Source organism: Protopterus annectens, chromosome 12.part0 (assembly GCF_019279795.1).
Source record: "Protopterus annectens isolate FY-2018-M chromosome 12.part0, PAN1.0, whole genome shotgun sequence".
Classification (NCBI taxonomy): domain Eukaryota; kingdom Metazoa; phylum Chordata; order Ceratodontiformes; family Protopteridae; genus Protopterus; species Protopterus annectens.
The window spans coordinates 16,368,114-16,393,936 of record NC_056746.1 but is presented as its reverse complement, the minus strand read 5'-3'; the positions used below and the strand labels follow the sequence as shown (position 1 = coordinate 16,393,936).

Below are 25,823 nucleotides of genomic sequence, written 5' to 3'. Positions count from 1 at the left end.
AGTTTAAACTACAGTTAAATTTTCAGTTTAACATATAACCATTTAAGCTAACACTTCATATTTACCAAAGCCTAAAGAAACACTTGGAGATAGTGTTAGCCCGCTTCGCTCGCCCTCGCTACACTCGGGCTTGCTCTGCTCCCCTCCCTACTCCCTATTCCCACACGCCCCCACTACTCCTACTTTTATTCTAACCCCTAATCACCTGACCAGTAGTCCAACCCCTAATTCCCTAACAACTAGCTGAACCCACTCATCCTACATTCCCCCCACCCTCCAATCCAATTACATCCCACACTGATCCCACTCCCAACAACACATTCCCAGACAACACACCTCTACCCTTACACACAACCAGGAATCCTAGTTGTACTACTCACTCAAAGTAGTATCATGTTACCCACACTCACATCCCTATCACTAGCTCTACTATCACTAACCTTCCTAACTTCCTTACAAACAGACCTACTGCTGCACAACTACCTCTATCACACTACCCACACTAGCCCACCCTCTCAACCCACTCACACTTCTACATCTGCCCCACAATCATAAATCTTACAACTACATATTACTCACTAACAAAAATGACACCATCTCACCACACTAAGAAAAACTCTCTTAGACCAAGCTCACAAACAATTAATATTAAAAAACACATACTGACACTCCTACAAACTCTGCTAACCTCTGGTGACATTCACCCAAATCCAGGTCCCCTCTCAGCCAGACAAACATCTGACCTGCTGATCCTAAATCTCAACATAAGAAGTATTACCAACAAGCTAACAGACCTACATGCATTCATAGCCCACTACAACCCTGATGTACTCGCCATTACCGAGACCTGGCTTAAACCCAGTATCCAAGATGAAGACTTTCTTCCCCCAGGGTATAATACACTTAGATCTGATAGAACAAACAGGAAAGGAGGAGGAGTAGCCATTCTCTTTAAAACACCCTTAACCTCCAGGTCCTGCACACCACACCATCCACTTTTCAAAATGCTGAAGTCCTATTTTCTGTCCTATCCATAAGAAACACCAAGAAGATCAATATAATATGCTGCTACATACCTCCAGGCAACAACTCACTCATAATAGAAGACATCCTACATTGGACAAAGGACAATCTACCTCAGGAAACAATCCTACTAGGAGACCTTAACACTGACCGGGCAGCCTGTAACTCCAGCAGCCCCTCTACACATATCAATCTATATGGGTTCTCTCAACTAATTGAAGAACCAACTAGAATAGATGAGAAAACAAAGAAAGAATCCATACTGGACTGGACACTAACCAACTATCCCAAATAAAACTATACAGTAGGCTGTCTCCCAGATGACCTAAGTGATCATCTCCCCACCTTCCTACTCCTCAAATACTCCAATCACCCCAAACCAGTAGTCTATAAATTTGTACGAGATGACCGTAACCTTACCCTACAATACCTAAATACTGTCCTAAGCCACTGCAACTGGGATCCACTATGGACACTTGGGTTAGACCAGGCAGTAGACTACTTCAATACTACATTCTCTAATATCCTTAACAGTCTAGCTCCCAGCAGAAAGATCAGAGTTAAAGCCAACTATGCACCCTGGCTAAATAGGGACACCAGAGCCTTACTAAAAGCTAGAGATAAAGCCTGGAAAATCTGGAAACTGACAAAACCCCTAGCTCCAGGCAATACCATCAACAGCTTAGAAACAAGGCCAAGGCTGAATCCAAAATAAACAAACAAAACTATTTTCTTAGCGCCCAAAGGAAATATTCAAATAATCCACAAAAATTCTGGCATGCCATTAACTCCCTACTAAAGGCAGGCAAAACCACTACTCCAGCACCCAGCTCTACTAACAATGTCGTAGACATAGCTTCTCAAGTTAATAACCATTTTACTAAATCCATCTTAGCCCTGTCCAGTCAAATAACCAAAAACAGTCTACCTCAATCACAACCTAACCTATCCCACATCACCCCCTCTTTCAGCCTATCACCAGTGCCCACCTCAACTATCAAAAAACTCCTCCTAAAACTAAAGCCAACCACACTGGCAGCTGATAACATACCTGCTGCATAACTAAAAATAGCTAGCGACTCCCTATCATATCTTGTCTCCATCCTAATCAACCACTCCATACTAGAATCCTACATACCCAAACTCTGGAAAGTATCTCACATCATTCCTCTCCATAAAGAAGGTAATTCTTACGAATTCTCCAACTACCGACCTATTGCCATCCTTTGCCCCTTATCCAAAATTCTTGAGAAATGCATCCACTTGCAAGTGATGACATTTCTTAACACACAATCTACTATCTACCACACAACACTGTTTCTGTCTACATCACAGCAATACCACAGCCCTTCTCTCCTTCACTAATCATATAAACCTTCACAGGAATGATAACAAATATGTATTAGCCATTTTCCTAGACCTCTCAAATGCATTTGATATGGTCTCCCACTCCATTCTACTAGACTCCCTAACATCATTATCCTTCACCTCCTCTACTATAGCCTGGTTCAGAAGCTACTTGTCTGACAGGCAACAATCAGTCCAGCAGAAAGGAACTCTGTCTACACAACTTCCAACCACCATAGGAGTCCCACAGAGCTCTATACTGGGCCCGCTATTGTTTTCTATTTTCACAAATAACCTCAATAGCTCTACACAACTTGCCACACTCATACAATATGCGGATGATTCAACCCTGATCTGCTCCACCTCATCTCCCACCACCCTACATACACTCACTCAAGATACCTTTAACTCAGTAGAAAAATGGATATCAGGTACCCAACTAATTCTAAATCCCAAAAAGACAAAACTGCTACTATTTACCCCTAATGGATAAAAAAACCCTCTCCTTTACCATAACATCTAAGGGCGGCACCATCCTCTCCCCTTCTAACCACACCAAACTTCTGGGCATTGAAATAGACAATAATCTCCACTTTGATGTTCACATCTCACATACCATAAAACTAGTACGCAAAAAACTAGGCTCCCTATACAGGCATAAGTTCTTTCTCTCACAAAAAGCAAAAGTCACTCTTGCACAAAGCCACCTCCTCTCAACTCTATTATATGCAGCACCAATCTTTACCCAAATCAGACAATGTGACCTAGACAAACTAGAATCATGCTACAATAAAATAGCCAAGTTTGCTACTAACTCAACCTATACAACCCATCACTGTGCTGCACTAAAAGAACTAAAATGGCTTGAGCTACCACAGCTACTTAAGTATCACCAGCTGGGCACAACCTACAATAAATTCAAATATCCTGAAAAAAACCCCTCATTATCCAACCTACCTATGGTCTGTACTGCAAACCAGTACCTAAGATCTAGTGAAAAATCTCTCCTCGCCATCACCAATGCTAACAATAATGCAGGGAAAGTGCTCTACTCCCACATCATTGCCAGAAATTGGAACTCTCTTCCCCTATCTGTGTCCACTGCCCCCTCCACATCCATATTCAAAAACTCCCTCAAATCGCACCTTCTTAGTACCTGGTTACGCCCTTGTATCACATAACCCTACCCATACTACTATTAACTCCCCAAACTCCTCTCTGATCACATGCTGGATCTCTGATCCCCTGTAGGCTTGGTCATCTGAAAGGGTACTTTTAACTGTAGAATCTTACTTGATATATTTTCTTCTCTTACCAATGTATAACTGACATTGTCTTCTTACCTATGTTCTATATCTTCTTTTACCTGGAGTGTTTTATTAATTTCTTGTTATATTACTATGCTCAGTATACATGATGTAACCTGTTTTGTGTATTATGCTGGATGTACTGTAACTGACATTGTCTTTTTACCTATGTTCTATATCTTCTTTTACCTGGAGTGTTTTATTAATTTCTTGTTATATTACTATGCTCAGTATACATGATGTAACCTGTTTTGTGTATTATGCTGGATGTACTGTATTTGTATAACTTGATGCTTGAGCTTTTCTCTCAGGGCCTCCACTGAAAATGAACCTGGTCTAGTCGGAATTTCCCAGTTAACAAATGTAAAATAAGTAATAAATAAATAAAAAATATTACAAGAGTAACTATAAATTGCAAAATGTACATAGTAGTAAAGCTAACATTAATTTAACATTTCTGAGAACTCTATTCTTCACTAATGCAGATTGCAATTAATTACTGTAACGTCTACAGACTGTTATCTGTAAAGCTGTTGCTCAGAGCAGATCTGAATTGCTACAGCGTGAGTAGTAGCCTGGTGGTCCACAGAAATGACAAATGAGTTCTGGTATGTTGACCCATTAAGAAAATGCTGTTTTAGAGAATTCTAAAGAAAAGTGTGAAATATACACCATGAAGAAATTGGCGATACGTAACCCTTAAGTGCTGGTAGAAATATACTGCTTTCAAGAAAGAAGCCAAGGCAAGGGCAATGAATGAGATGATGAACTGTATATATGATTGAAATGATGAACTTTATATAATACAATGTAATCTATCTGTATATCATACATATAATACAATGTAATCTATCTGTATATCATACATATTTATTACAGTTAGAACAACTGCATTCTAACTTAGTTAAGTTAAAAATAAATCTACAGATTTTAACAGTGTTTGAAATCTGTGACAGTTGATGTAAGTTGCTGTTGAAATACGCAAGAATCCATACCCCATATGTAGAAATGCGTTCCTTTCTATAGTGTCCTTAGGTTCAGTTGTTAGCAGGTGAGCAATTCTGTAACAGGTGACTAGAATATTTTAGTCTAGTGCAAACATAGTAATGGTAGGAGGAGAAAGTAAGTTGCCGATCAAGATGAAATTCTAAGAATATGAAATGCCAAGCTGAGTGTAAAGCAAGTCTTTATGGAAATGTGACAAATCATTGTTTAGAACTTGAATCAAAAGTTCAGCTGTACCAAAGAGCATGGCTTCAGCCTTCCTGACATTCAATAACAAACATATTGAAGTAAACCAAGAGTAAGCAACGTTAAAGTGGTATTCTAGAGTAGAGTTTATACATCTGCATGATGCAGATGAGATCGGATTCCAGGTAATCATATCGTCAGCATAAAATAATGCAAAGATGTTTGAAAATGGGAGCCCCAATAAGATAATAAAAATTATCAGTTTAAAAGAACAGAGTATATAACCCTGTGGAACTCCAAGGATAACTTGTTGAGAATGGTCTAGATGGTAGCTCTTTTAAAAGAAAAGTATACTGTGCTGAATGAAAACCTTTATGGCTATAAAGACTATATCAGATGGTTTTCCAAGATCCTTTAACTGAGTATTTGATTTGCGAGTCAGAGGGTGGTGGTTAATGTATTGTAGTCCTTTGTGAAGCCATCTTTCAAGAACCTTTGAAAGTGAGAATAAAAGAAACACAGGGTATAAAAAGGAGAGTGTTGATGGGTCCCCTTGCTTCAGAAGAGGAGCAACAGAGAATGTTTTCCAAATGAAGGGAAATACCATAGCATATTGAAAGAGCAATGCTTTAAGTGGTGTAGCTGTAAAAGTATTACAGACTTTTAAGGCTATCGTAGCCTGCAGAATCATAAGGAGGCAGTTTCTAATCGCAACAATCTCTCGAAGGGTAACCCTTCTGAAGAGAAATTAAATGACAAATTTATTTAAAGTACAGCGACAGTAGAACAACGGATCTACTGATTGAGTCAGAGGGTGCAAATGAAAGTCTGAACTGTTTCACAAATAAACAGAAATTGTGAGAGAAGCGGAACCATTTTTATCATGTTGTATTTTTGTGGAAAGAGGTGACTTAGTTTTTCATAAAACATTATTTCTTGCCCAAATCATTTAGGGTTATGTAAGAATGTAATTTGGCAGTGTTTTTGCCTTTGATTAATGAAGGATATTCTTAGTTGTTGTGAGTGTTACAAAATGATGACCAGTCTGAACAGGAATGCAGCACTTTCCATGCATTCCTTTAAACCTCTGTAGCATGTTTTACAAGCTGGTTAAGCTGCAGAGCAATGTTATTTTAACACATCTAGTTTTAAGTGGAAATATTTGTTTAAAAGAAAAAAAGGATATTTTAAATGTGTCTATCTGTTCAGTGACATAGGCCAGTTCACTCTTATTCATGACTGTGTTTAAAAGGCCTAAGTGTTTTAATGATTCCAGGAACTTTAGTAACTTTGGATGAAAAATAAAAGAGAGGACAGTGTGCTTGCTGAATAAAGGAAGGTGAATTGCAGGAGTTTGAAGCTTATATGGTGTACTAGTTAGGACCACATCCATTCAGAAAACAAAGTTTTTACACCCTAAACATGCTACCTCAGGTCTGTGCTAACAACAGATTAATGGCCAAGTGGAACATAGAGTGTAAAATAATCAAGAACCACAAGAGAATGTTCACCTGTGACAGACTGTTATCTATCAATATTGAAGAACATAAATTTACCACTGCATGGTATACTAATACTCTTAAATCCATCTCATAGGAGGGAGACAGTAGTCTACATAGTTTGTGAGCAGCATGTTACCTCCAGCATGATGGTCGTTCCCTGCTTGTTATCTTAAATGAGGAACTTTAAAATAGACTTTATATACGTACTGTAAATATTGTAAACAGCCATATTTTTGCTATTAACTCTCTCTCTACAACATTTCTCTGTACAGAAGACTCTATAACAAGCATAAGGTTCTGCAAAAAGTATATATTTGTTCCAAGATCCTTTAAAAATTGATTTTGCATTTGTTCTGGTGGATTGTGTGCTTTTTGATTATTTGTGCCATTTGTTTTGTACTGTGTGCTGCACTTTTGGGCTGTGGCTGAACAGGGTCTTCTGGTCCTTGTTACCAAAGATCAGAGTGAGGTCCTACATTTACTAAAAGATAATGAATGGAAAAAAAAGCTGTACTATGACAGAAGTACTAAGAACTTGTCTGTTTTAAAAGAAGGTGATAGCATTGATGCAAATCTCAAGGTGCAAAAGTATCATATACCAGTTACTATGGGTAGTAAAGATGCAGAGCTAACATATTACATTATGAGGGGCTCATATGATCAATGATGTATAAAGAATCATATACACCTGTGTAAGGTGCAGAATGAGAAACCTTGGGAAGTTACACAATAAAAAGATCAAAGAAAAAATGCAAACAAGCAATCACAGGAACCATAATATGCCTAGACATATGCACCTTTAAGTAGCTACATTTAAAAGTTCCTTTCGGTATTTTACAAGCGGTTAATAGTGCTCTCCTCCCAAATCAGTCATGACTGTGCATGATAACCCTGGTATAAATCAATGTCTACCCATCCAATCATCAAGACAGGAGAGGTAGCACACTGCTTGATATGTAGTGATCACTTATTCCGCTGACTGGGAATCTGTTTTGTTAGGAACCTATCCATCCAGCGAGTCCTGTTTATTTGCTGATTTAGATTTAAATTCCACATATATGCATGCTTGTAAGTCCACTGGCTTTGCAAACAAATAGGAGGTCAAATAGGATTGCGTCTTTAATGGCTCAAAAATTGAGAAACGGGTCATGTGTGAGCATCTAGTAGGCTACTGAGTATAAGGAGAGATGTGCGACCCTATTACAAGAGTAGAAGGATTTAAGGCCTTTACCTTTCTTGGTTAAACATTGTTGGGAGAGATGCTCTGATTTATCCATACCAAAAATATCTTTGTATTAGATGTTTAATAAAGGAATACTACAGTGGTAAGGTGACTTCTTTGGATCTTGCAAATATTCCCTTTGAAATTAATTGGGCAACCTTTCTTGACTATAGTGGATACGTGATGACCAAGTGACAGAGAGTTGTCCACATAAGTTGCACGTTGTTGAAGCTGAGAGTTGCAAAAAGTTTCAAACACCCCTATATTCTCAGAGTTCAAAGGGTTAAAAGGTCTCTCCTGAAGAGAAATGAGTCAGGCAATGCCTTAAATAATGCTTCATTTTAGAGGCATGGAGATTCATAACAATATCTTTCATTTCCTTTAGACAAACACATTGTAGATCTTAAATTATTTTTAAATGTAAAGCCAGAGAAGTCTTGAAATAGTCTTCACTAACATATGCAAACTTATACATGGCAATATTTAAGCAAGAGTATTTGTGTCATGGCCAATATTTTGCAAACATATTAAGTTATGTAGGCATGTTAAATTGATAGTTCATTTTTTGGGGGGGTGGGCAAGCAAAGTACTTTGGAAGAGTTTGTAGCTTTTTAATAGAGACTTCAAAGCAATTTAGACATGAGGACTTTATATTACTTATACATTATAAAGTTATTACTATTTATATGATCCCTTAACCTGCTGCACTGCATTAATACAAACGCTTGGAGTTTTCTCCGTACCCTCAGCTCTCACACCCAACATTTACTGATGTATTTGTCCAAAGGTAAGTTTCTAAAGGTTTATAGGCTCTGCTCAGAGGAAAATACATTTTGTAAGGTGGCAGAAGATATCAAGGCGAGACTTTGTGAGAGGGGATACTCCATGGAACTGATAGAAAACTCTCTTGGTAGAGTCACTTCTGAGCATGTTCAAGTCTTACAAATTGGTGACTAAAATAGTGATGGATGAGCACCAAACTACAATTTAGTTTATAGCAAGATATGCCATAAATATAGCATGGGCTGATAAGATGTTTATTAAACAGGCCTGTTCACTTTACTGATATCATCTTAGAAAAGGAAGTCCCCAGAAGACTTAACATGACTTATAGCAACTCCCCTGGCTTATAAGAAAGACTGGTGGACACTGGCTTTTTTTTTTATTGTTTCCTTCAAGACGAGTGACAGAAAAGTTATTCTGGTTGAGCTGTAAGTGACTTGAACTATAAGTGACTTGAGAGATAAAACTAAGTATCTACTATTAAATAGGAAATTGTTGGAAACTTTATGTGAATTTGTCAATGTAGCCAGGTGCTGTTGCAATATTGCACGTCTAAAGTTTTACTCTTGCCAAAGAATACTTAGGACCAAATTAAGGATATTTGAACATCTACAGCACCTTTTTGTATACCTCCAGTTAACACCTACAGCTCCTTACGTCATCCAGACCTTTTTGGGTCTGACGTCTTTAACTATGTGACTTACCAGCTAATAATAGGTAGTATTAGAAAGAGCAAGGACTTATTAACACGGTTACGCTAAGACTGTTAATGTGCAATGCCTACAGTTAATCATTGTTTGCCATTTATTATTCATAGTTTTATACTTGTATTTGCATAACAGTGAGACCTACATGCCACTAAGGGATATGATGTGAAATGTCATGGTGGGAAACAGGAAAATTCATTGTCAATGTCTAGTTATATCACACAATACTGTGGATATTGCTAGTTATTTGTTAGCAATTATGTAAATAAACAATATTTACATATGCACTTAATATTTAAAAAAAAAATAAGTGACGAAAACTATGGCATGGAATCAGGTGAAACCTTAGATGTTGTTGTTTGTCTTTTTGGCTTTTTCCCGATAAGGGGTCGCCACAGCGGAACTCCGGTCCGCTAATGATTGGCAGTAGATAGATATTGTTGAAAAAAGCTGAAAATTGATATTTGCACTGTGAGTTGCACATCTTGAGATATTCGATGTTATTTATATTGCTTAATATATTAAGCATATATTTTCATATTTCTCAAATATCAAGACAAACATGCAGTCATAGAAGAATTTGTTGCTGTCATGTGAAAGCTTACATGTGGTTAACAAAAGTGTTCTGAAAAAATATGTCTGGGCTGTATAATTTCCATGATGTGACTGTTTGTGAAAGTGTAGCAAAAAATATAATTCTGGGTTTGTGCACATTATAATATATTATAGCATTTATGGGAAGACTATTAATACACTATTACTACTGTAAATAATACATCCCACTAATAGCATTGCTCTCTGTACAGTTTTCATAGCTTTTATTATTCATAAATATCCATATTTGTTTATTTTATGCTTTTTAAGTTGATTTTTCAGAAAAAGCTCTGAAATGCAAGTATGTGTGTAGGTTGCCAGAGGTGTAACATTCCACACCATAAAGGTGTTAATGAGTTAAGGGCATTGATGACAATGCAGCTACCAGTCTCATCACAGAGCATTTCCATGCAGTACATCAGGGTAACAAGAGGTGCCTCAAGTACTATTGGTTTGTAAGGTAGTTAACAGCATCCTCTCCATTGACCCCTTTGGGTTTAACTGGCTATTTTATGTGGGTTAAGATGTTTTGGGGCCATCAGTGTCTATGTTTTATGTGTGCAGTATGTGCATTTTTTAATTTTATTTTAGTGATTAGTGTATATCATAGCTTTGAAGGAATGTTAGCATATTTGGTGATGCACCAAGGATATAAATAAACTATTAATGATCTACCAAGAGTATAGCTAATCGGTCAAATAATCTATACATTTTAACAGTATACTTGATACGTGTTTTAATCACAGCCTTGATGTGGGATCTGCTGTTATAATAAATGTATAATATGTGGATATCTAGCATAATATAGCATGACGTTGTTGTGTCTTTTGGCTTTTCCTGGTTAGGGGTCGCCACAGCGGAACTCCAGTCTGCTAATGATTGGTAGCTGATTTTTACATGCCAAGTTACCAGCCCTGACGCACAACCTTCAAATGAAGGTATGCCCATTCACGCATGTCTCCACGCAGAAGATGCTCTAGCTTATAATTGAACCGGACAGCATCTTACTGTGAGGTGACAACACTACCGCAGCACCACCACCGCGGATATAGCATAATATAGCATGATAATATATGTAATCAGTATCTTATACTGTAGGTTAAGTGAACAGTCCCATATTAAGTTCCATAATAATGAAGTGCAAAATGTTTCATTTGTTACACAAACTCTAGCAGCATAAATGTTTCCAACCTGGTTTGTTTTTTTTATGTTTGAATTACTGTTTCCTATTTATTTCAGTGGGCTACTGAAATTGCCTTTACATAGTTTCTCTGCATTTTTTTATGAATTAAATGTCTCACCAATGGTTTTCTGCTCTAGTTTTAGCTTTTTATTTATTTGTTTATTTAATTATGTATTTGTTTGTTTATTTTTTTTTTACTCTGTCAGTCACTTTCTTTGACTTATTTTAGTATTATAGTTAGGATAAAGATAAGATTCGTTTATTATATTGTTTTAATTGCCTTAATCCTAATGTAGATATTTAGAATCAGATATATTTAGCTGAGAATGCCATTTTCTGATTGGCCAATTGAACTCTGCTATTTTATTTCATGTTTTATTCTTTTTTTTGGTTTGCATTTTAAATGGAAAGAATTTAATTTCAAGTGTTTATTTGGATAAATAGTGTTATTCTGGCATGGGTGTGTGTGTGTGTGTGTGTGTGTGTGTGTGTGTGTGTGTGTGTGTGTGTGTGTGTGTGTATATGTGTGTGTGTCTGTCTATCTGTCCCTCTGTCTGTATGACTATGATAAATGGGGAGGAGCTGCTATCTTAACTGACTTGGGAAGAAGAGTGATAAATGCTTGGTGACATGGATAAAGTGGTTATAAATGCAGGATAATGTGGGCAATGTGGATAGGATAGTGCTAATATTTACACAATGATTAAGGTACATGCTTTTACCATATCCTTTATCAGTGCTCATGTTTACTATTGTTACAAAGTCTCGGAGTAAATGTGTGTGTTTGTGTATATTTGTGTTTGTGTGTACACACACACACACACACACACACACACACACACACACACACACACACACACACACACACACACTCCTGTGGCTGCAGAGTTCATGGTCTCCTATAACGCTAAGAGTTTACTTACTACTGGCAGATGTTAGATACACTTGCATAAAAGTATATTCATATAAACTATTTAGGAAAAAAATATGCTTTACCATTTCAGATATCACATTCTAGTCTATGGTACATTACTGCATTTACTAAAACACACATTAACTGTTGTAGAGCAGGGACAGTCTACACATGGAGCCAATTAAAGCACTGCAGCAATAAATAATACTAAGGTATGCATGTAATAGCAGCATGAACAAACATCCCAGAGTACAGAAGAATGATTTATTAGATTGTCATACACCAGAGTGGTATGGCAATGGTTGTTGCACAACTTATGATAAATGGAAAGCTTTGCATGAAATATTGAGATAACAGAAAACTCATCACAACTCTCTCAACATGATTTTTGTTTATTACAGCTTTTCAGATTGCCATAAATTGGTTGATATAAGGTGGGAGTAGGTCACAAGTTAATTCAGTGCCATATCAAGAATAAAGGTTTTATGGCTTGTATTCACATGCATTCATATGAGGTACCGCTTACATGTACTACATGGCTATTTGAAGTGCCACTTACAGCATCATGTGACAGTATATAATAGAAGTATGTAACTGAACTGTATGATACAATGATAACATACAAACATACCTGAAGAAATAAAACGACTCATGTAGATGGGACTGGGAGCAGCTTTCAATCTACTGGCTCCTGAAATGCAGAAGAGAAACAATTTAGTAAAGCCAGATTTAATAATCAACCTTTGACTTGCATCATATGTCCATTAATGATTGCATGTACAGTTTCACTTCTGCCAAATGAGTTAAATCATACATCAAAGCCAATAAAAATGAGTTTGTCTCCCTTGCATACTATACTTAGATGCACCATCACACACACATACACATACACACACACTCATTAACTACTTGTTAGATGTGCTGGAATTTTGGCTTTTTTGTGAATACACAACTACTTGTTGTTGGCAGGATTAATTGATAACTGTTGGAGCAAACAGATAAGGTTGGTACTGTTCCCTCACATCAACGGCTGTGGAACTATACTTGGATATTTTGCCTGTCTTTTTGGTTTAAACTGGTCCAGTCTTAGTTGAATAGAGCGATGTTTAAAATAACTTTTCGATCTTTGGTCTGCATAGACGGGATTGAGTCATTGCATTTCTACATTAGGGACTTGAATAATCAGGTCCATTTGTATGACTGTTATTAACCGAATTTTGAGATATTATATGATCGTTAACTCGAATTTCACCATAAATATCATCCATTCCCAATGTGGGGAATCTTTTGCCCTCTTGTGTGTTAGCTCTAACCATCATTGGTGGAGCTGTTTTCTATATTTTTTCAAAATTTTTTATAAATGTAGCAGTCCATTATTTGATTGTCTAAGTTATATTTATTGATCATCAGCATAATGGTGTCATTGCTTTCAATAGAAATGGTTGAGTTATACATATTTATGCTTTATATCAATATTGTTGACTATTTCATCATCAGGGCTGGTATTTAATCACCTGGTAATATTATACCATTGTTCTTAGGGGTTGTTATTTGGGATTAATCACTATAAGTAGTACTTAATGTAATTCTGAGGCCTGGGTAATGTCATTGAATATTGTCAAATGCATATATATATCCTTCTAATATACAGTTCCATTATACCTTATTATTTTAGTTAATGGTGTTTAGCCATATATAAGATCAGTGGGCCTTATTTTTTTTGTAACTTCCACCTTCTTTATATATTTTTATGACATTTTTTATTACATTAATAATATCATAGACTAAGGTGATAGTCCCAATCTATACCTAAATTTTTTCAACTTTGTTGAATTGTTATACAGGTATTGCAGTTTGGAAGCAGGCAAGGTTTATCAACATGGATTTGATTCACGATATTACAGGGTTTATCTGCTGATAGGGATGATTTAAAAGCATTTGGGTTAGGCTCATCATATGGAGATACAAGTGATATGGGGTCTACTGATCCAGTTAATTTGTGTAATGGAATTTTTGACAAACAAAAAGTATGAAAGGACTCAGGATAAATGTTTGGCACCTTTAACATTTCAAGGCATATCAAACTAAGGGGATTACATCCCGAGGACTCAAAATATGGATTCAGCCGCTGGTGAGCATGGCTGATGACACTCTTTTAGATGAGTGGACTAACGCTCAACAAACTACATCCATGAGATTTGTTGACATCCTTATTTCATACTGTGAACGTATGATAGACAAGTTTATATTGGATGTGAGATATATTTGTGATGAGCTAAATATGTACGAGGCTGAGACATATTAGGTCTCTTGTTTTAATCAGCTTGTGAAAGAGTTATTAATCTTAGAGAAAAAACTTAAGGGAAAAATATCCAAAAATTTAACAGGGATGTGGCAGACTACCAGAGGGCTAAGCCCTTTGGCTCCCAGAAGAATGTGAAGTTTGTCAATCAAGATTCTGTTAAGACACCACATAAACAGAAAAGACCTAGGTCAATTCCTAAGAAATCGAAGATTAGTTACAGTGTTACATCTAGGAATGAATCATCCTCTGCTACTGATATTGAAACCCTTCACACCCAAGGTTCACCCACCCCAAAAAAGCATACTATGGACAACCCTTTAGTGGTAGAAAACACAGGGGTGGAAGGAAACATAAGGCAGATAGGCAACATAGAGAATTTGTTGAACTGTTAATACCACATTAGAAAACATATCTAATGTACATAATATTTCTTCTCAGAATTTGTCTGATGTCGAAATACAACTGCTGAATAAAGGTTTAAAATTTGTGCCTGTTTTTTGTTGGGGAAGATGTTATAGCAAATGATATGGTTGCCTTCTGTCAACTGCTTAATCTCAAATTATACTTTGGTTCTGAAGCTGGGTCTCAAAGATCTACTGAATTCAAATTTCCTAAGTCTTACTTTATACCCTCCATGAATAAAGATGTGTCCATCTTTCAGGATTGTGTACTTAAGGATTTGCATTTCAAAACAAGGGAATGGAATATAATGCATTCCAATCTTTCCCAGAGTGAACAACAGGTTTTAACCAATCGTAAGAACAAAAAGGAGTTATTTATTTTACCAGCTGACAAAGGTGGGGCTGTTGTTGCAATGGATTGGTCTATGTATGTGGCCGAGGGCAAGAGACAATTGTCTGATGGCAGACTTTATACGCATATACTTTTGGACCCCACACATAAGTTTAAAAAGGAAACTGATGAGTTTCTGGGATTGGCTCTGGAGGAAGGCATCATCAGTAAACCTGATATGTTTCACCTTATGGTGTCTGGCCCCCAACAACAGTACCTGTACATGCTGCCTAAAATACATAAGGACATACATAAGCCATCTGGCAGGACAATTGTTTCAGGTAGAGAAATATAAAAGTAAAGACCAAGACGTGACCTCTATCATTATATTTGTCACTACTTTTAGCTGCAACACTAATATGCTTAGAAGCATCATCTGTCAACATTGGGCTATTCTATGTCTTGTCTTTCGGCTTTTCCTGGTTAGGGGTCGCACAGCGGAACTCCGGTCCTCTAATGATTGGCAGTAGATTTTCACAAACGCCGAGGTGCCAGCTCGACATTCAACCTTCAACGAAAGCACGCACATTTATGCATGTCTTTCGAATGCCCACCCAAATGCAGGGGAGACATGCAGACTCCATACAGAAGGCACTCCCCACACTCCAGCCGAGAATCGAACAGGAGAACCTCTTGCTGTGAGGTAACAATGCTACCACTGCACCACCATGTGGATAAATTGCCTGAGTTTCTTCCACCCAAATGTTTATTTTCGTTTTGTAAGGGACAAACCTTGGGCTCTCACTATAGTCATTACAAACATAGGACAGGTTCTGAATCCGCTTGTAGACAATTGTCCATCACTGGTGACAATTTGATTGGTTGTGTACCCTGTGAACATTGCACTTTTTGCAAATTTGTTGTGAAGACTGAACAATTTACAAGCAGAAACACAGCTAATTTCTATTACTTTAAGTTTTTTGGGAATTGTAGTACTGATTGGCTTATTTATTTAGCTACCTGCTCTTGCTCTGCCTTTTATGTTGGTCAAACTTTCCGCCCTTTACGTATCGCATATCAGACCATATGAGTGACATCAGAAATAAAAGGGTTTCCAATGCTTTATACAAACATTCTGTCCAACATGCTTCTGCACAGTTTAGATTTAATATTATTGATTGTATTGAGGGTGAGAGAATTAATACGGTGGGCTGGCACACATTATTAAATCAAAAAGAAAAAAGTGGATAATTAAATTAGGGGGTTTATTCAACCCAGGTTTAAATGAACATCTGTAATTAACCAATAGTATATTTGTGACTCAATAGAGATTGCATATATAATGAGTTCATGTTATTTAATGGATGTCATCACTGAGGAAGGCTGTTAATTCTGAAACCGATCTGATTATCTGTGGGTTAGGTGTTTTATACACTACCCTGGATGGTGTTCCTACATTAATAAAGGATTTCTTTCCACTACCTTTTTGCTGGCCATTTTTCTGTTTTGACTTTGCATTGGAGTGGTCATGTGCACCTGCCGTACTTGCGGAGCCATCTTTTGGTAAGTTAATAGTGCCCACCTCCCAAATCAAGCAGGGCTGTACATGATGAATCTGTCATAAGTTAATAGTACCTACCTCCCAAATCAAGCAAGGGTGTACATGATAACTCTACATAAGTTTGTGTCTACGCATCCAACATGCTTCTCAGTCTCTTATCACAGGAAATCTGGACAAAGCCTGATATAATAGGGGGACAAAGTCCCAAAAATAGGGATAGGTTTTAAATATTGCTCTTATAAACTCAGAAAGTTGCTAGAATAGGCTTTTTGCTAGAATGCATTTGCATGAATGATTAGAGGTCTGAAACTCAAATGCATGTCATTATTTAGTGATTTGCCTCAAAGCCACAACTTTTATGAGGAACTGATCAAAAATATGAGGCAAAATTCCGGACAGTTGAGATGTATGCCGTCCAGTCATCAAGACTAGTCTTCTATTACTTGACCTGCAGTGGTAACTTATTCCACTAGCTGGAAACACATCAAGCTAGGAATTTATTGGTGTAAATTGAGGCCTTTAGTATAGGTGTTTATGAAGAAATAGGGGGTCTGATAGAAATGGGTCTTTCATGGCTCAAAAAGCAAGGCACCTCGAAGCAGCCAGTAAGCCACTGAGCATAAGAGTTGTGCTAACCTACTGGGAAAAGTTAAAGGATTTCAAGCCTTTAATTTTGTTCATTAAAACACCGTAAAACTCCAATGCCAATCATGAGCGAACAGGTGATCTGCTGTGGTGACCCCTAACTGGGAAAAGCCGAAAGAAGAAAGAAGAAGAAGAATTTTGTTCATTAAAAATCACTGGGACCTTTTCAGTTGAGTGATGATTTATACAAATTCAAGAGGTCATTGCAAGCATTGTAAGCAGATTCACAGTGGCTGTTCTCCTGGTATCAGAGAAAAAAACCCTGTCGATAGGCTGACATTAAGCAGTTTCAGTAGAGGCTAAATTATTTCGGAATTTAATAAAGTAGATTTCAACACCAAGTTACTGCCAAAACCATATCTAATCTAAGATACAGGAGCTAATTCATATTAAATGATATGGAAACTGTCAAACTTCATCATCATCTTGATCAATGTCATTAATTGCTTTTTTCTTATGTTTACATTTGGTTAGAGCGTGATATCGACTGTCAGCACCTCTCGTGCTTCAGAGCCACTCTTCTGCCTTCTTTGACATTCAAACTTATCGGTTTCATGTCATCTCGCATGCAGTCCATCCAACTCTGGACTGGACATCTTCAGCTCCTCTTGCCTTCTTCTTACCTGTCCTAAATATGTTTTACCGGTTTCATGTCATCTCTCATGCAGTCCATCCAACTCTGTACTGGACATCTTCAGCTCCTCTTGCCTTCTTCTTACCTGTCCTAAATATGTTTACCTGTTTCATGTCATCTCTCATGCAGTCCATCCAACTCTGGACTGGACATCTTCAGCTCCTCTTGCCTTCTTCTTACCTCTCGTAAATATGTTTACCTGTTTCATGTCATCTCTCATGCAGTCCATCCAACTCTGGACTGGACATCTTCAGCTCCTCTTGCCTTCTTCTTACCTCTCCTAAATATGTTTACCTGTTTCATGTCATCTCTCATGCAGTCCATCCAACTCTGGACTGGACATCTTCAGCTCCTCTTGCCTTCTTCTTTCCTCTCCTAAATATGTTTTTCCAAATTGTCTGCTGCTTTCCTGCAAATGGGACCAGGCTACCACAATCTGTTTTCCTTGACCTATTCTGTAACTGGAGCTGCCATGGCTTGTGCTTTGGTGTTCTTGTTGCTTCATCTGTCCCACTGTGTGCATCCTACAACCTATCTCAGTCACTCCATCAGCTCTAGCTTCCTGCATTGGCCTGCCCTCACTGCTAAGGTTTCTGTACTGTACAGTAGTACTGGGTGCACCATTGTTCTGTAATTTTACTTTTCAGATTCTTTAGCAATCTTCTATTACACAAAGTCTTAACACTTTGTGATAGTTGGCTGCAGCACCACTGATTCGAGCTTTGAGCTCTTCATTCAGGCATTCCTGCTCTTCAGCTGTACCTCACAGAGCTGATAGCCTGTTCCAGAATTTTCCTTTCTACCTCAGTTTTAAACTTCTTCTGATTTCCCCCATTTGCTGCCATGACCCCTGTCTTAATTACTCTCAGTTACATCCTGTGTGCCTTTAGTTTTGCATTCCAGTTACCCATCATTTACTGACATTCCTGTTTAGAGTTTGCTTGTAGTGACATATCACCTGCATATAGAAACTTTGTTGACCTGTCCCCTCCATCCTATTTGTTGATGTAGTCATCACCAGTATCAACAGGAGCGACCTAACAGTGAAGTCCTCATGTACGTCTACTTCCACTGGAACACCTCTGTGAGTCTGAGCACTGTTTATACTTCTGTTATTCTGTCCCTGAACATATTCTGCAATAATTCTACCAATTTCTCTGGGATATCAAACCATTGCAGTGTTGCCCAGATCAGCTTTCTTGGGACCTTGTCTGTCTGTATGTCTATCTGTCTGTCTATTTACCTTGTCTCCTGGTTACACAGAATATCAATTCTCCTCCATACCATCATGTGATTCACTTCCAAACTACATCCCATCAGTGAACCTGTATTTAGTATTACAATCATGCTAGGTGGTACTGAGCAATGAAACACACGCCAGAGACAGTCAGGTCCTCTTCCTGTAGAGCTGAGCCATATAATATCTTTTAATACTATGGTATTGTGTAATATAATCCATGATGCTGGGTATTATTATTACTTGCTTAAAGTACACCTGCATCATTTATGCAAAAGCTATTCTTCTTATCTTTCCAGAGTGTGTTTTCGCTACAAAAATGAAACCCTACACTCCCACATATTAATAGAGCATGATTAGTTGTTTCTCCATTCTCTGCTGTTTTTATTTCAATCAGTTTTATCAGTGCTTAATATGCTAGGTTTGTAATGAAATCTTGCAATATTTTCTTTTGAGGTTTCTTTTCCAGGCTCTTGTGCTATACTACCCATCATGCTTTGAGGATTTTTACCCAAGAAACACCCTTCAGTCTTATTCCCCCAAATGTAATTATATGCCTCTTGAGTCTCTGGTAATTCACATCTTCATGCTGTCATTTGCAGCTATTTTTTCTCTTTTTTCTTATGCTGTAAACCTACTGAGTCTTTGGAAATTCAGTTTTTATACATGTAATACGAGTGCATATGTGGCTTACTGACAAAAAAATTTGATACTACTGACAAAAAGAGAGAAGCAGAATTAGAGTAATTCAGTGTAGCTAACTGATTAATAGCTTTACAAAACTGCACTTTGTATTGTTCTAGATAATGAAGAAGAAAGGGCTTATTATGCCTGCACTTAAAATGTGAGGAAAAACAGACATAAACCAAAGAATACCACTGGGGAAAAGTTAGACACTTTGTTCAAAATTTTAAAAGAAAGTAGAACTTCTGAATGCCTTTAAATATAAAAGGACAAAAGATCCTACATGACAGCACAGGGCATTATAATCTCATAGAGTGCATTACGGGAACAAGTATTACCTAAAAACAAAACTGCATCAGTATGTCCATTGTATTAGGTAATTTTGGGTTACTACAAACTAGCAATTACTTACAAAGTTGTAGATTCATTGTTATGTCATTATTATTGTGCAACTTCTCAAGCTATATATTTTTTCAGTTATTGACAGTGTCAGTCCTTTAATGTACTTTGTTTGAGCTTTGTGCCCATCTCGTGGTTGAAGAGTGTCCTCTGCGTAGTTATACTGACTTCAATGTCATTTCATTGTATAGCATGTATAGTTAAAGACTCCATTTTGTTTATTCTGTGACATATATCTTTAAGTGAAGGAGGTACAACCTTAGTTGCAATATCTTGGCCATAAGTCATTTGTGCTTTTAAAGTTATTTATTTGTTACTATGGATTTTATAGCTCGTTTTTTATATTTAATTTGATCAGGATAGGGATGGGAACTTTGGGAAAATTACACTGCGTATTTATAACTTAGTTTAGAGTGTTTAATTCATACAATCACTTTATTTATACATCATCTTTATTGAGAAGGGTATTCTTGTTTTTTAACTTATATTTATTCATGTTCTGAAATGCTATTGATTTTATAAGTTAAAGCTATGCTGTAAATCTTTTCTTGTAAAATGTCACTGTTCTCATTATTTGTACATTGCCAGAAATGCTAAATGTTTATTTATTTATTTATTTATTTTATTTTACATTTGTTTACCGGGCTAGTCCAACTGGATACATGTCCATTTTCAGTGGAGGCCCGGGGAGAAAAGCTCCTCTACAATACTACTATAGTAAGACTAAACAAAAAACTTTATCATAATATATCAGCATATACAAATAAAATCTAAAAACATGTACTGTAAACTTTCTGATAGAATTAAAAGCATTTGAGTACACTATGAGGTAAAGTACATAGTTTCTCTATTACATAGAAAAAAGTACAGTATAAAAATACAGGTAGAGTACCTAGATACTCTATTACATCTTTACAAGAAGTTGAAAAGTAGCGATTTAGCGCCTTTATTAGAAATGACGTAATAGAAACAGTTTTGTAGAGAGTAATGTAGAGAGTTAGATATGAGAAAAAAGAGAGGGTGGAAAAAGTCCCATAGCAGGGAGATACAAAAGGTTAGTCAGGGTTATTACAAGAGCAAAGCCAATGGTTGGAAAAGAAGAGTTTAAGTTTAGTTTTAAATAGTGGAATTGAGGTTTGAGTAGTGAGGTCTTGAGGTAGTTGATTCCATGTTTTCCCAACTGAGTTTGAAAATGTGGAGTCACCTGTTGAGTTCTTAGATAGGGAAGTATGAATCAGTATTTTGTTAGAGGAGCGCAGGTTCTTTAGATTGCTATAGGGTTTTATGAGAGTGGAGAGCATTGGAGTATTGTCTGGGTGGTAGAGGGCTTTATGGGCGATTGTAAGTTGGTTAAAATGTATTAGGTTGGGTAATTCTAGCCACCCTAGTATTTTAAGATTAGAACAATGATGAGTCCTGTATGGAGAGGCTGTAGCAAATCTGGCAATATTGTTATAAGATGTAGTTAGTTTATTTAGATTATATTTAGAAAGATTTGTATAGATTGGGGAGGCATATAATAGGGAAGATATTAAGTGGGTTCTAGCTATTGTAGCTCTGGCTTCAGGAGTAAGGAAAGATTTAATTCTATACAGAGAGCCTAGTTTTCTGTTTGTTGATTTTATTGTAGAGTCAATGTGTGTGTCAAATTTGAGTTGGTTGTCAATTGTAATGCCTAGAAGTTTGGTATTATTGTCTGGAGAGATAAGGATGCCATTGTTGGCTGTGAGTGAGAAATTAATGGAGGGAGACAAGAGAGTGGGTGTAAAAATCAGGAGTTTGATTTTCTTTGGGTTAAGGAGGAGACAATGGTTAGAGAACCATTGCTCTATGGTAGTGAAGGTATTTTGTGTTGGGGCTGAGCAGATAATGGTTGTATCATCTGCATATTGGATGCAAGTTGATAGGGGAGTGGCTAGGTGAAGGTCATTTATAAAGATGGAAAATAGTAGAGGGCCTAAGATAGAGACCTGAGGTACTCCTATAGAGGTGGGAAGGAGATCAGAGAGATGGTTATGCCAGAGTACAGCCTGTTTTCGATTATCCAGATAGGATATGAACCAATTTAAGGCTGTGTTGTCAAAAGAGAGGGACTTCAGACGATGGAGGAGAAGTTTGTGGTTGACCATATCAAAGGCTTTGGCTAGGTCAACGAAGAAGGCTGAAGAAGGTATGTTATTGTTGCGGTTTTTGTTTATTGAGTCGATAAAGGATAGTAAGGCTGTAGTAGTACTATGGAAAGGGCGAAAACCATGTTGGCACTTAGCTAGGAGGTTATTATTTAGTAGGTGATTTAGTAACTGTTTGTGGATGCATTTCTCCATTATTTTTGCAAGTGGTGATAATAATGCTATGGGACGAAAGTTGGAATACTCAGTAGAGTCACCACCTTTGAACAGTGGGATGATATATGAGATTTTCCATAATGATGGGATTGTGCTTTATTTTAAGGTCCTGCTAATCAGTACAGAGATTGGATAAGCTATGGCTTTTGCACCAATTTTGAGGAATTCTGCTGGTAATTTGTCGGCCGAGGGGGTTGTAGGTTTTAATTTTTGAAGTAAGGATGATATATATGGGGTAGGTATGGGTTTGAGGTGGAATGGGGGGGGAGTGGGGCCTTGGATTAGTAGTTTGGAGGTGTCAGGGCTTTGTTGGTTAGCTAGCTTTAGAATGGCAGAGGTAAAGAAAGTATTAAAGGCGTTTGCTGTTTGTAATGGGCAGTCGGGGTTTGAATCAATAGGATTTGGTGTGGCAACTTTCCCAGGTGATAACAGTGTATTAATGGCAGTCCAGAATTTATGTGGTTGTTGTAGGGATGCTTGTTGTAGCTGAGTATAAAAGTTCTTCTTATCTTGTAGGATGGCTTTCTTTGTTAAATTTCTTTGTTCTCTGAAAATAAGGCGATCAGTTGTGTTTTTTGAGGTACGCCATTTTGTCCAGGCTTTGTTCCTACTAAGGATTAGATTCCTGGTAGTATTAGTAAGCCATTGGGCTGTTTTAGATTTAATTCTTATAGAACGCATTGGAGCATGATGTTCTAGGATTGTCAGAAAAGTATGATTGAAGTGGTTAACAGCTTCGTCTATAGGGAGAGATTTAAGAGATGACCAATTGACTTGCATAAGTTCATTTTGAAACAGAATGGGATCAAGGAATTTTTTGCTACAGGATGTTATGACTTGGGTGGGGATAGTTAAACTTGTTTTATGCCTGATGATATATGTTAGCGAGTGGTCGCTGAGGTCATCTGGGAGAGTCCCTGTTGTATACTTTTGCTGAGGACTATTAATAAGTATCCAGTCAAGTATACTTTCTTTGTTATTTTGTTTGTTTGTTCTTGTTGGGGAGTTAATGGTTTGAGAGAAGCCATGCAGGTTAATAAGGGTGGGTGGATAGGTGTGTTGACATAAATTCCAGTCAATATTAAAGTCTCCTAAAAGAATTGTTTCTTGAGGGAGATTTAGTGAAAGCCAATTTAATAGATCCTCTAAAATAGTGGGATTTTTTCCTGGGGGAAGATAGGTGCAGATAATGTTAACTGTTTTGTGAGGGTTGAGCTGAAGTTTGGAAATAATTATTTCAATGTTATTGTCAGATGGAAAGGTATGGTTTACTTTGCTTATTTGCAGTCCGGTTTTATAGAGAATTGCCACCCCACCACCTTTTTTGTTTAAGCGGTCTTGTCTGAGTATGTTATAGCCAGGGGGGGTGATTTCATTATCTTTAATTGTAGGTTTGAGCCAAGTTTCGGTTAGACAGAGGATATCAAACTTTTGGATATCTAGAAGGGCGTGGATATGTGGTATTTTGTTACAGATGCTACGTATATTTAGTTGAGCAATTGAGAGTGATTTGGGGGGTTTGGTGGATGGTGTTGGTCTTGTTTTAAGTTGGTGGCATTTAGAGGATGGTAGGGGTGAGTTAGGGCCAGGGTTGTGGTGGATATCACCATTTATTAATGAGCAGATTAATATAGGGTTGTAGAATTGAGAAATTTTGTCATAGTAGTACAAATGTTTTTTTAGGCTATGAGTAGGATATTTGATGTGAGAAAGCCGGTGATATTTAGCTTGAAGGTAGGAAGTTTTGTGGATGGTATTGAGATAGGTAATTGTTAGAGCTAGGGGGGATGTAAGGGTTTGTTTGTGTGGAATTATTAGTGTATAAGGAAGGGCTTGTTCGTAAGAGGTAGAGAGATAGGTAGAGATGATGATAGTTAGGAAGGATATAAGGAGCAAAGGTTGGTATTGATTAGACATGTTTAGCAAATCTGTAACTGAAATAGAGTGGGAGGGTTGTGAGAAGAGTAGGAAGGAGAGAAGGTAAGTGGAGTAGGGAGGGGCTGGTTCTAAAAGGTAGGGTAGGCAGGTAGGCAGAGTAGGGAGGGGCTAGGACTAGAAGGGGTGGAGATTAATCTTGAGGGGTGTGTCTATGAGGGTATAAAGGTAGAGGTGCTAGGGGCGGGTGAGATTTGGGGGCAGGGAGGGGAGCGGAGTGAGCCCGCAGGGTGAACGGAGCGGGAAGAGCCAAAGGAGTGGTGTGGCCCAGAGAAAACAATCTGTAAGGTGGGGAAAACAGCAGGTAGGTAAGTAGATAAGTATAAATGTATAAGGTATGTAAAGGGTAGAGTCAAACCTATGAGTGTGTTAAGATTTGGAGCACAGGGGAGTAATGGGAGTTGGTATAGCAAGGTCCTGAGAGTAAGAAAACAAGTAAAAAGGATAGGGAGAAAGATACAGACCCCAATTGAAAAGATATAGGGGTGTGTGTTGTAATAAATCAAGAGGGAGCAGATTAGAAAGAACAAAGGATGCCACCTAGTGGCCTAAGGGAATAAGTATCACAGATATACACATAGGTGGGTGATAATGGAGGAAAGGTGAGAGGGAAAAGAGATAGAAGTATAATAATGGTAGTCGAGAGTCTAGAGTAGTGTAGTGAGGGGGGCAGGGCCTATTGGCTGCTGGCAGTCCTGTGCAGGTAGCTAGACTGGTTCACACAGTTCAGGTAATGAGGGTTAAACATGTATGAATAACATACTTTCACAGTCTGTCTGGTAGGTAACACCGATGCCAGGAGGGTTGTAGTTTAGCAGACAAAAAGGAGTAGGTCTTCCAGGAGGGTAGAGGCAAATTATATGGGTATTTGCAGGGTTCACTTATTCAAACTACTGTAACATCCGGCACTAGGCTTTTAAGCATGTACCAGAATGTTTCACTGGAGCCATCCATGTTATTGTGTGAAGTGCACTATTGTTTCCTTTGATACAGCAGGAAAACCTACCCAGTATCTGTAATGTACAAGTGTGTAGTGTAAGTCCCATTAATTCTTCAGCCATCTCCCTAAGTTAACTGCTTCTCCAGATGGCTTACACAGACTTTAAAGAACAGCTTAACCAGCATTATATCACCATTATCTCTTGTCCAACCTTCCCTTATGACTGTGAGTTCTACAACTAAGCAGAATTCTGTAGAGAGCAACACGCATATTTCATATAAAATGGTATACCCATCCCCAAAAATTAAGTCAATCCTTAATTGACTTTAATTAATAAAACAAGATTAATAAAACAAGATATTAAAAAAACCCATAATGCATCTGCTGATTATTACTGGATTGGGGCCCTCCTCTTATACAAGCATGCCAAGAACCATCACATTTCAACAGCCTTGCCAGTCAGCCTATCTTAGCCTTGGAAATGTTACCCTCTTAATGGATGCCATGGTCAAAAATTTCTGAGTGGCACATTTACATTACAGTTTCCAAAGCTTTCTTCCCCCATGGCCAGACGTCAGCAGAGTAATGATGTCATGGGAGTCATGATTGCAGCTATATGTGACAGGGGAAAATT

At 37.6% G+C, this 25,823-nt stretch overlaps 1 protein-coding gene across 1 annotated transcript in view; it reads right to left on the bottom strand.

The window, feature by feature from the left end:
- Positions 1-25,823, bottom strand: part of ITIH6 (inter-alpha-trypsin inhibitor heavy chain family member 6) — a 539,081-nt gene that overhangs the window by 42,871 nt on the left and 470,387 nt on the right. Inside the window, exon 12 of the mRNA XM_044090532.1 lies at positions 12,404-12,463. Within this exon, the coding sequence (XP_043946467.1) occupies positions 12,404-12,463 (60 nt within the window). The remainder of the gene's footprint in view (positions 1-12,403; positions 12,464-25,823) is intronic.